General features: G+C 37.3%; 1 protein-coding gene across 2 annotated transcripts in view; it reads left to right on the top strand.

The window, feature by feature from the left end:
- The first annotated feature begins 1336 nt into the window (after positions 1-1336).
- The window catches only part of Snx13 (sorting nexin 13), a 153868-nt gene continuing 142253 nt past the window's right edge, over positions 1337-12951 (top strand). Inside the window, exon 1 of one of the 2 annotated variants that reach the window (XM_063239116.1) lies at positions 1337-2235. In XM_063239116.1, coding sequence (XP_063095186.1) covers positions 1657-2235 — 579 coding nt within the window. In that variant the 5' untranslated portion in view covers positions 1337-1656. The remainder of the gene's footprint in view (positions 2236-12951) is intronic. The other variant, XM_063239121.1, reaches the window with a different exon arrangement.

The raw sequence follows: 12951 nt of genomic DNA, 5'->3' as shown, positions 1-12951 counted from the left end.
AGGTGTGACATGTTAAATAACATAGTTAGACTAGGCTTCCTACAGATATTTGGTGGCAAGATCCTTCCAGATAGGGCAAACGCACCAGAGCGATAGGATGCGTTTTTATAGGGACAGTGAGCAGGGCTGGTTAGCTGGAACAAATTATTTAAGAGAAATAAGGTCAGGGAGGTGGAGTGGAGGAAGTCTGCTACCCTGGGACTTACAGGTGGAATAAAGGACTCTGGCTGAGAAAATTAGGAAGCTAGTGGGAAAGTTAGCAATTTTGGCTTGTTCCTAAGTCTAGAGACAAGTTTTTCATTACTGAAACCAAACAAGTTTTTCATTATTGAAACTATTTCCATGTTGTATCACAGGTTGGTTCAAACCTAAAGTTGTCTAATGTACCCCCTTAAAATAGGTGAAAAATCTCTTGCTTCTGGAAAAGAAAAAAGATGCAGAAAATAAAATTGAATACTCAGGCCAGACATCTAAATTACAGTTTTAGTTCACTAGCTGGTAACTTAAATATTAATGAACTTCTCTGTTTTATTTACAGGTTGGAACAGTATCTTTTTCCAGGTCCTTTGTCTCCAGTATCTCTTGGTTTATCTTCATGCCTCAGTCTAGGTTGTATTTTCCAATCTTATTTCCTATTTATGGCCTGGTCATGCAAAACCAGTAATATATTTATTGTGTTAGAGGTGACAGTTTTGCAGGTCCTAATGTGGTTTGCTACAATTAATTGAAAGGTTACAAAAGCCACAATTTTTCTTTAATCTGGACAGAACTGCTGAAATGAACCCTTTTGTCTTCCTGATGGGGACACACAGTATAGGTAATATAGGTTTGTAATGCTTTTACTCTGTTTTGAGAATTTAACAGTAACGTAATATATAAATCACAGTTAACACAGTAGTGGTTTTGTATAGGGAAAAAGATTCCAGTAAGGGGGATGGAGAAATTACTGATCTTAAACTTTCCAAAAACCCTTTTGTATCTTTTGTAAGAACGAGATGAAAGCATTTTGCTTATTCTGTCTGCAAATTTACTTTTCAATTTCTTTGGAAACTGGGTTCTAACATAAAACAAGGTGTAATTTGACAGGTCGATGGATGAACTAGGGTACTTTCCGATTCAGAAAGAAGACGAGTGCCTCTAATTCCTCAAGCTGTAACACATCTCGTGATAGAATGGGAATGTGTCAGTCTCAGGGGTTTGTATTCACTTAAGAGTTCCAGTAAGGACCCATTTAAGGAGGAACTATTTACAATTATCTGCTGAAATTTGCTCAGTGTGATACGCAAACACACTTAAAATAAAAGCCAGAGTCAGCAGTTAAAAAGCAAAATCTGCACTGGTTTATTTTACAGGTCTGTTACCTGGAGCAAAGCTTAGTCCTTGTGGTTATTATTGCGCTATTGCCGGTGAACCACCTCCTGAGCAGCGGTCCGCGCTCACAGGGCCAGGATCAGGGTAAAGCCGATCCGCCCATATCGCATCTACAACCTGTCGCGCACCCCTGCAGATAACTCACTGAGGATTGGTAGAGACAAAGGAAAGTTTCGGTCAAAGTTTCGGACCGAAGCACTGGGGGAGGAGCAGTCTCAGATCACCCCTGGAGCCCAGGCGGGGAAGGAAGCCGACTACCCTCGCGTGCTCTCCGGTCGCCTCGGGATGGAAGTTTTCCGTACAGGAAATGTGCTTCCTCTTTCCCAAGACGCCCGAGGTTTGCAGCGCCACCAGTCCAAGGGTCGGCGTCTCCCACGGTCGCTCCTCCCCAGGGCGAGCCAAACCCAGCTATGGGAGGACAAGCGACCGGCGCAGCACCGTGCGTCGGACCCTGCGCGATCTCTGTGCCTGAGTTCGTCCCAGTGGCCAAGGATTCCTACTTGGCCCGAGCGCCCAGCCCCCGGGCTCTCGCCCGCGGCGTCCAGTGCACGCCTTGGCCGCTCCGCGCGCCGGCGCTATGGAGACGGTCACGAGACTCCAGTGGCTTCCGCGCTGGCCAATGGGAGCGCACGTCGCGGGGGGACGCGGACGTCGCTCTTCCAAGATGGCGGCGCGTCCGTCGCGAGCAGCCGGGCCGGGGGGAAGCCAGAGAAGCCGAGTAAAGCCGCCGCCCGGGAGGAAACTGAAGGAGCAGTTGCCGCCGTTGGCGGCGGCCCGGGCAGTTTTCGCTGCTGCTACGGCTGTTGCCATGCGGCGAGGCTAGGGAGGACCTCACTTCCCCGGGGTGTAATAATGTTAACAGAGGTAAGCGGCGACGGCGGCCAGTGTTTACCTGTGAAATGGGGAAGGGGCCGGCGCCAGCCTGTCAGAGACCACCGTCTCTTGGGCCGGTGGGTTCGTCTCTGCGCTGCGGGTTGCAGGCCCCGAGGAGCTGCAGGGATCCTACAAGTGCTCCCGGAGTCGGAGCTGTGCTGACTCAACAGAGTCCCATCACCTCCGGCTCCCGTGCCTCATCTTTCGCAGTTGCCACTCGCCAGACACCCCTGGCGCTGGGCTCCGCCTGCTCTCGGTGCCTCCCAAGTCATCGGTCCTTCCGGTGTCCCTTTTCGCTCAGCTTTGTGGCAGCGCTGCCCCTCTGCCTGGCTGCCCATTGCTGTACTTCTGTGCTTTGCCGGAGGTCTCACTTCTCTGGCTCCAGGGCCCTGCCCCTCCTGGCTCGGTCAGCCTCCAGGGTTGGTGGCTCGGCCAGACCGGTTTGTTTTCAAATCCTATCACGGCTTCATGGAGTGGACCTTTTTCCTGAGGCTTCCTTTGCATAGCTCGGTGTTATTCCCCTCCCCCACGTCCTGTCACCTTTGGCTTACATCGTTGCTAATTGCAAAGTTTGGTTTAGCATCTACCGTCTTGATTTGCGTTTGGCCCCTTTGCTACTCTCTGTGGAACAGTTTTCTCCTTGGACCTGAAATGGAAGTAGGGCAACAATGATGAGCCAGTCAGTTTCCCTTTCTAGTGCCTACTGTCCATTGCAAGAAATACACTTTTTGAAGAAGTAATTTGCCTTTACTAGCAGTAATGTAAGGGGAAGAACTAAGTTGCAGTAACTGGGTACTTGATCGAAAGTTAGCGCGGATAAGTATAGTGGTATATGCAGGTGCGGGGATCGTCGAATGTAAAGACACTGCAGCTTGGGAATTTGATAAAATGCTTTCTTAGAGGCTTTTCACTGTAAGTATTGTGAAGATCTTGATGTCAGGGACAGGCTTGGGCATCTTCGTGGGCTGAACTGGAGATAGGAAACAATTTTAATGGACAGTAGGAAGTAGTCCTCATGTATCAAAAAAGGAAATAAAGTATTTGTAGATGAGTGGCTTGTATTGTGTAAAAAAGGTTGACAAATTGCTTGCTGAACTTTCTGAGACCTTGGAACTTAACTGTGAGAAACTTCCATACCTTGGTGTTTGCGCTTAACGTGTGGACAGATGTGTCCAATGAACCCTTATTGATTGATTGATTGTAATTCTCACTACTTAATTGGAGCAGTTAGACGTTCACTTTAAATTTCCACATTCTACACACTTCATTCCTGGAGTTAATTTCATTGACAGAGACTATGACTATAATCATATGTTTCTGTTGGTCATTAGTAGTGATCTAAAACACACTTAGCAGAAATTCCATATTTACCTTAAGTGTAACCTTTTGCCAGGTACATCAGGCAAGTCTTGCAAGTTTTTAATGGTGTCTGTAATGTATAATATTTTATGAGATGATCTTTGGTAAAACTTGGCTTAAAGTTTAAGGGATATTAATACTTTCAAATGAAAGTACTATCTAGTAAAATGCTCGTGTCTTAATTTGGAAAGACTGAACTTTCCAAGCTTTTATTTTTTAATATAATTTTGTGTTTAAGTGAAATATTTTAAGCAGAAGTAAATAATGACAGTAAGCAAGCAGCACTTCGGTGTTTTGTGGGTATACTTCCTAGATGTTAGAAATTGATAGAACCAGCATTTCTACCTTGGTTGTTGACGTTCTGTTCCTGCTGCAAAGTCAGGCCCAGATTAAATTGTACTTGGATTAGCGTCTCTGATTTTGAGTAGTTGTTTTATCGAAGGAACTGGGGACTTGTCCAAGGTCAATCATTAATAACAGAGTTGAAACTGTAGTCTCATCCTTTTTCAGTGCAGAAGATTGACCATTTTTCTCAGCTACTTTTCAATGATTAGTATTCACTTCTTCTGATAGATTTAAAAATACAATTTGCTTGTCTGAATATTGTCCATTGTTGAAATACTGAGAAATTGTCAGTACTTGAAAAAGACTTTTTTCCTCACCTTAGGGTTTATCTTTTTCTTTTAAACAAGGCTTCTAAACCATGCAAATAGACCTGAAATATTTTAGATAAAAAAATTTTGCTAAATATTGCTTATAAAAAAATTAGTAGCATGGTACTTCTTTTAGTGCATCTGTAAGTGCTTATTTAGATCTTCAGGTTTTAGGAACTGTGATTTAATTTGTGAGCTGCTGTATGAAAGATAGCCGTGTCTGTGTTAGTCATATTCAGGATGCATTTTCTGTGCTCAAAAAGTGGTGAATCCTACTGTGAAACTGTTTCTTTATATCAGCATTAGAGTAGGTGATATGATCTGCACTCACACTAGGTGAGAAAACATTGAGAAAGTTAAAATGGTGTGTTCAAAATCATGTAACAGGTGTTAGAACCACCTCTTACTCAAAATAGAATGTACTTTTTTATGGCTTAGTATGTAATACTTTTTTTTGTAGCCAACACCAATATACCACTTTTGGTATTACTTTTTTTTAACAAAGTGAGAGCACTAGGAGATAGATGATGGTAACAGCAATGATAAATATTCATATGAAACTTCAGTTTTGCATTGTCAAAATGCATCTTTCTCAGCACCTTTTGGGAAATGATAAGCCACACCAGTTATCTATTACAGTTAAGCTAAAAGGAACAATTACTCAATTGAGCAATCTAATGTGTACTTTGAAATTTGAAACCAATGAAAGATATTGTTATTGTGAATTCAAAGGACAGGCACAGTTATATATTTCTCATTTCTAACTTTTTTATTTCAATTTGTACTATTATAAAGACAAAGCATGGTAGTTGTATGTGCTTGTTTTGCTTTGTATTTTCACATGTCATATAAGGGTGATACACGCATGTGTGTGTGTGCGTGCACACACCCATGCATACTCACACTCACACTGTAATGTCCAGGTAAACATTTTGTTCCTCTGTCTTTGTTTTTATTAGGACTTCTATAACATTTGGCAAAATCTTTGTCATGTACACTCAACAATTACTTACTTTTTCTTGAGAGACTCAGACAGGAGGATTGCTGCAAGTTCGAGGCCAGCCTGGGCTACAAAGTGACTTCAAGACCTGTTTGAGCTGCGTAGTAAAATCTTGTCTCTCAAAAAAAAAAAAAAAAAATGTTTTCTACTTCTTCTCCAGATAACTTTTTATGTCAAAATTAAGGGCCCAGTATATTAATGAGAATTTGTTTTAAGTCAGTTTGAATTCTCAGCATTAGAATGTAGTGACTATTCACTAGAGAATTTTTATCAACCTACCTTTAAATTTTTCTTAACATTTCAAAGCTATTGGGATTATAAGTTGGAGAATTTATTATAAACTAAAGGGATAGAAGAAGGGGGGAAATATGTTGAATTGATTCTAGTGCTGTAGCATGCTCTGGAGATTCTTGCATAAAAACAATTAGCTTTTTGTTACTAATCCTGTGCTTTTAAAAGTAGTGGATAAAAAAATGTTACTAGTTGATTGCAAATGTGGGGGGCATTAAGTGAATGTTAAATAAAAATAGTTTATATTTATGTTAAATTTTTATTCAGATTGGTTGATTTGAAGCTATTAGTACTAATTCTGAATTCTGAGGTTAACAGGTATGAAACAGTTGGGAAAAAACATAAATTGTAGACTCTTAAAAATCCCGGGTATTAAAAAACATTTTATAAAAGGAGTCAATAGAATCAGTCTGGTTTGCCACTCTATGTACAGCATTGTGTAGTATCTTTTGAATAGCCAAGATAATTATTGCTATTTTCTAAGAACTTAAAAAATTTTCATTAATACATATTACATTGATGATCGGATTTGTATGCATTTGTGAGGTATAATGTAATGTTTTAAAACATATAGTATGGAAGGAATATTTAAACTAACATATCCATTACCTTATTTTTTGTGACACAATGTTTGAAATTTACTCTTGGGTATTTTAAAATATATAGTACATTGTTATTGGTAGCAGTCACCTTGTTCAGTTAAGATTTCCTTCCTACAGGAAAATTTGTAATTTTGACCAATAATTCCCTCTCCCTCCTCAGTAGCTTCAACCAGCAATCACTGTTCTTTACTTCTCTGAGTTCAGCTCTTTAAATTCTACATGTGAGATCATGTGGTATTTACATTTGTTTTCCTGTTTTATTTTATTAAGTATAATGTCCTCGGTGTTCATCTTTGTAATAGCAGATGTTCTGTAATTGTTCATCTGTTGATGGGCACTTAAGTTGATTCATGTCTTGGATATTGGGAGCAGTACTGCAATTCACACAAGAAGGCAGATATCATTTGGTATATTTAGTTTGGACATACACTTCAGGATTGCTAGATTATGTGGTAGTTCTATTTTTAGTTTTTTGAGCAACTTAACATGTCATTTTTCATAATGACTTTATTATTTTATCTTACCACCAACAATATACACAAGAATTCCCCTTTCTTCCTGTGCCAGTACTTGTTATCTTTCATCTTTTTGAAAATAGCCATTTGTTAGAATATATAAAGTGACATGTCATTGTGATACTTACTTGCATTTTCTTAATGGTGAATAGTTTCCCATTTACCTTTTCATTTGAGTCTTCTTTTAAGAAATGTCTTTTCATATCTGATGATCATTTTGCCATAGCTATTGATGAAGGATAGTTTCTACACCGGTACATTTACTATATCTATGATTTAAAATGTTTCAGTGTTAATTGCTACAAGTTTATAACATATATTTGTGGAAATAAAGGGTTAAATTTGGGAGTGGGAATAGAAAATGAGTATCTTTAAAGATTTAAGGCATTCGTTTGCGCATCATAGGGTCCCTGCAAGTGTGTTACTTTTCATCTCAATGTAAAACAACAACTGTGTACATAGGTTTCCCAGAGTGCTGTTATGTTTTAATTTAATCAAATTGTTGGATATATGCAGGCTTATATAGCTCATGTGTTATTTCTAGTTTATGGACTAGAGAGAATTCTCTTTAGACAGTAAGAAGTAAAAGGGTACGAGAGGATATTTGAAATAGATTGCTTTAGGTGGAATCAACCAAGTTACCTTACCTAAGTCGTGATGAAGAAGCAGAGAGTATAATCTTTTGAAAGGGATAGAAAATAGGTTCTATCAGGAGAGTTTACAGTGCTCCACTAACTAGTCATTTGATGACAAAGCTAAGTGATACTTTATAGCTTCCTGAGCAAAGTTCTCAGATTATGGGTTTCTAAATAGTGTATTGAAACTTGGTGGTTTCACAGACTATGAAGTTGCCTTCTCACTTGGCAGTGATATAGAATGTTTCTATTTTGGAGTGAAGTTTAATTTTGAGAATACATTGTCTTAAATATTTGAAAGGAGAGGAACTTTGAATTAAATAGACAGCTTTTAAATTCTAAGTGGTTGAAATTGAATAAACAGGTTAGATTTGTAGAGTGCATACTTAAGCCCATCAACATACTATTAGAGTAGTTAGGCAACACACAAATTAACCTATATGTTAAGCATTATAAGAGGTGAGTCCTGACTTCATTTGTTTGATGATTGGATGTTAGGGATGTGCTTTGAACTCTGTAAGCATTAGTTACTTTCTGTGAAAAACTGAGATAATAGTACCTTTTTAACTGTTGTCGCAGTGTTAATAAAGATCAAATAAGGTAACAGAAGTTATGACCCTTTGTATCAGTAGTACAGATATTTGTAGTTAAATCATTAGTTTTTTTTTATACATCTTGTACTAATATGAATTCTACTCTTGGGCTCCATTTTGCTTTATTGCTCACTAACTTCTTGGTACATGATTCCCTGGCTATTGATACAATTCAGGGAAGGCAGGGAATAGACTATGGAAAGAATAGACTGAGAGCAGGAATTGTGCATTAGTAAATGAGGATTGGTTGTTTCTTGTGTGTTTGATAAACTGATTTCAAAGAAAAAAAATTTTTTGATGGTGATATGGGGGATTGAACCTAGGTCTTCATACTGAGCTACATCCCCAGCCTTTTTAACTTTAATTTTTTAAATTCTTAGAAATGTTTAAATCAGGGTCTCACTAAATTTCTAAGTTTCTAGGTTGTCCAGATTGTGCTTGAACTTGGGATCCTTCTGCCCCAGCTTCCAAGAATGCTGTGATTAGAAGTATGCTTCTGTAGGTGCTTTATTTTATTTTATTATTTTTTTAAACAGGGTCTAAGTTGCCTAGCCTGGGCTTAAATTTGGCAGTCCTCCTGACAGACTTCCAGAGTGCTGAATTTCTTAAAGGGAAGTTGCCAAAAATGTTTTGAAAAATGACTTTTTTTTTGTCTTTTTCCTTTTTATCGGTACCGGGAATTGAACTCATGACTGCCTGCTTGCAAGGCAGGTGCTTATGCTGCTGAGCTAAACCTCCAGCCCCTGAAAAATGACTTTTTAAAAAAATAGTGAGCAGTCATATGTATGTACGTTTGAAATGTTTGTGAGAAATCTTTAATTACTTTCTAAGCAGCCCTAGTAAATTCTTAAAATAGAAAGCTGTTGTTTGGGATAATGTAAGGTTTTGGTTATAAATTGTACTGGAGATTGATTTTTGTGAATTAATTTGTTCAACAAACACGAATACATGTCCTTTATTAGGCACACGCTAATGAGTTCTGGTGTGGATGGTAAGTCAGGCTGGAAATCTTGCCCTCAGAAATCTTGTCTGGTATAATTGAGTTCTGTGCCTCTTTGGACATCACAGCTGATGCCTTGAAGTTTTTTTCCTCTTCCTTTGGTCAGACTAAAATAAATAATATGACTAAAAGATAAAAAATCAAGAGGAAGTAAAAATTGGAAGTAAAAAGGTAAGTATGAATCAGTTTTACAACTCTAGATAAAACTACTATAGTTTGAGTGACAGCTCTAAAACAAGCTTCTTGGAGCTGAAGAATCCACCTATCACTATTACCTGTAATTGTTTCAAGATAATTTAGAGAGAGAGAGTGTGTGTGTCTGTGTGGTACACAGAAAAAAATTCATGTATCTTATTTATTTATTGATTGATTTATTGGTATTAGGGTTCAAACTGGGTCTTCAAGCATTCTAGGCTAGTAGTGTTCTGCTGAGCTACATCCCCAACCCCTGTGAACATATGTTTTGTAAGGTTTTGTTTTGTTCCGTCTTTTTTGCAACATGGTCTTACTGTGCAGTTCAGGCTGGCCTTGGGCTCACTTTGTTGCCCAAGCTGCTGTTGAACTTGTAACAGTCCTCTTGCCTCAGTCTCCTGAGTGCTGACATTACAGATTTGTGCTAGCAGGCCCAGCTATGTTTTGTGTTTTTCTGAAAACGCTGTGAGTCTCCTTAGATAGCTTTCCCATTGCTGGACAAAATACCTGACAAGTGCAGCTTAAAGAAGGACTGATGTGTTTGGCTCATGGTGTTAAGATTCAGTCATTACTAGGCTACTCCAAGGCTGGAACATTATGTCAGAGCAGAACAGAGAATAGGGCCAGAGAGGAGGGGCCAAGGACTGGCCAGGCCTCCCTGGTTCACACATCCACACCAGAAGTGCTTCACTAATCTAAGTGGCTCTCAAACCAGTTAAGATGACAGTCCAGTTTTAACTGTCATAATGGTCTATCAAATTTTACTAAGTGACTGCCAAGTTTCCTATTAAAAGTAATAATCAGTCCCCTGCTTCTACCTCCACATATTATTATTTATTTGCTTATTTTATTTTTTTTCCTACTAGATTGCTCCTGAGGTGAAAGTTAAAGCTGTATCCTATAAGAGATAAGCCTGTAAGAGAGCTTGGCTCTTGGTAGGTTTCACTGTTGAATTAATGAATGTAATTCCTTCAAAAAAATTTAAGTAAAAGTGAAAAATTACCAAGATAAAATTGTCTCTGATAAATTTAAACCATCACAGCAATTACATGTACAGATTTGGCTATTTATTTCCATTAGACATTTTATATAGTAAGGTCATGATGATTGAGTAGTGTGTTTGAGATCAGTAGCCCCCAGGAATATAGTTGTTTTAATTTTCCTACTGGGAAAAATCTGATTGAGTTGTTATTTTAATATAAATAGTTATAAATGCAAGCAGTTAGATATTTATTTTACGTCTTTTATTATTTGATACTTACGATTTCATGAGTACTTAATCCTTAAAATTGTATTCCTGACCTAGATATACTTAAAGCTGACCTAGATATATTACCATAATGCTGATTTTCATGGCACCTTGTTGAATGTTTTTACTTGTAGGACCTTTATTGCTACCTTGAAATTTTACAAATACATGAGAAGTTTGATTATGAGTTTCAGAGTTGGAAATTATAGGGACACAGATGTTACCATATCCTCTTGAATAAAGTGCCCTTTAGTGTCAGTGTTGTAGTTCTTTTAAGGTCATTTTGTCTACCTATAATTCAAAATTATTGTATACAAAATACTATGTACCAGAAAAGTTCAATAAAATAATTTCACTGTTCATTTTGACTGTTTAATATAATCTGTGTAATAAACTTGTGAAGTTACTGAAAGGCTCATAAAAGTCAACTTAGATAGTTCAATATTGTTGACTTCCTGCATTTTCTCTAATTTCCTGAGAGACCTTTTTATTCTTGTGTGTCTGAAAAAACCCTAAAGTGAATCCTGCTTTGCTTTTGACCTGCATTGTTGAAGAGTCCTAGGATGTTGCTTTGTTTAATCCTGAATTGATTTGCTCCTGAAAACCTGAAGCTATTTTTAACCTGTTTGTGATTTAGCACAGGATAGGTGTGCAGTTCTATGTATTGTGACTTATTTTCAGGTTAACTATGTGATGACATGCGTGTGTGGAGAATATGGAGTCTTGGAAATTGTAAGAACTGGTACTATTTTAGTGGAAGAGTTAAATATGAAATAAAGCTTAACATTTTTGTTATTACATGATGTTTCGACAGTAATGGCTCTATGATATTTTGTGTTATCCATACGCCATAATGTTTACAATTTGTTTCTGATTTTCCTTCCTGAGTGTGAGAGCTATTCTTATAATTTTTCTCAGCTGGAAAACACCATTTGTGTTAAATCAGACAGCAGTATGTATAGCCAACTACTTTTATATTTGATCTTTTTCTCCTACAGTACCGAGGTTTAACATTTAACTGTTCTGGCTGGGTGTGGTGATACACACCTGTAATCCTAGTACACAGGAAACTGTGACAAGAGTATCACTGAATTCCAGGCCAGTTTAAACTGCATAGCAAGATCCTGGGCAAAACAAAATAAAACAAGAGGCAAAGCAAAGCAAAGACAAAACACAAAACAAAACAAAACAAATCCTGTTGAAGTGCAGGTGAGGTAGGGAGGGAGGTTGGAGAATACTTGAAGGATAGAATTCAACAAAGATACAGAAATAATATGTTTTACAAGTAATGGATAGTGATATATATAAAGGCTGTAGAAAAATGAGTAAGCCCAGAGTATATTTTATGAACAAAAAACCCTCTAGATTAATGTCTCATAGCTCAATATTCAGACAAATAATAGGCACTAATGCAAAGTTTATATGACGGTGAGATTATCTTTTTCTAGGACTCAAAAGTATTAATCTTTATGTATCACAAATTGAATATTCCTAATTTTTTAAAAAATAAGGACACTTTTGTTTAAGAGTGATGGGAGGTGTCGGATTACTTGGATTTGAATCTAAGTTTTGTCACTTGTAAACATGTTGACTTTTACAAAGTTTGCTAACTTTTCTGAACCTCAGTTTTCTCATCTGTATGATTTATAAATTGATGATACTTTTCCTGTTGGATTTTTATGACTATTAAAAGAAGCAACACGTCAAAATACTGTGCGGTATTTCTCAGTGTATAATATTCAGTAAATACTAAGTTTCTGTTTCCATTAATATAAATAGCAAGTGGTATATTTTCAAAAGTTAGCATTTAATGTTTGAAGTTGTTTTTTTGTATTTTGTCTTTGTTTCACTGAGGATGTTTTAAAATTTTGAACAAAGTAATCCTGTTGGCCCAGATGATGTAATTGTTTCCTTACTTGCTCTGTTTTTCTGACTTTTTGATTTATGTATTGCATTCCCAAAGTGAATACTGAGAACTAGGTTTAGATTGAATATCAGGCAGAAATCAAGAGATGTGACAGTTGTCTAATATGAATTGGTCATAATCAGCAATTTTGACTAGCTGTGTTCTTGCGCCTGCTAAGTCTTTTAGGGTACACAACAGGGAAAATTATTGTATATTCTTCTCTTCTATTTTAAAAATGCTGCTGTGTAATGGTGACATGGAAGGTACTGATTCTTGCCAATTTGATGAAAGTTTTTAGAAAATAGCTTTAAATTTATATAAAAGTCTCAGGAGAATCAGAATTGAGGTTGTTTTATGATTTATTAAATTCTAATTTATAGGAAACAGGAAGGTAAAGAATGTTAAAACCTCCCCTCCTGGTGCATACTTGGCTTGTTGATATTAATAGTACTGTATAGTATGGTACAAAAATGATTTAGGGCTTGGTTATTAGAAATAGAACTTGTTCTTACATACTGGTGTTTAAGGATGTAAACAGTTTCAGTTTCTATATAACAACTGCTTATGTTTTGAGTATAGCAAACCGTTCTACTCAAGGCGTATAATGTTGTAGTTACTAGAATATTTTAGTTAGCTAGAGACTTTCTATCAAAGATCTTTAGGAGTAACTCCATGTTTGTCTCTCTTTTCCTTTTTATATTTAGCTTTTTTC

This window comes from Cavia porcellus, unplaced genomic scaffold, assembly GCF_034190915.1.
Source record: "Cavia porcellus strain 051 isolate PalLab524CR breed Dunkin Hartley unplaced genomic scaffold, mCavPor4.1 scaffold_2, whole genome shotgun sequence".
NCBI classification, from domain to species: Eukaryota; Metazoa; Chordata; class Mammalia; order Rodentia; family Caviidae; genus Cavia; species Cavia porcellus.
This window is presented reverse-complemented; position numbering and strand designations above follow the sequence as displayed.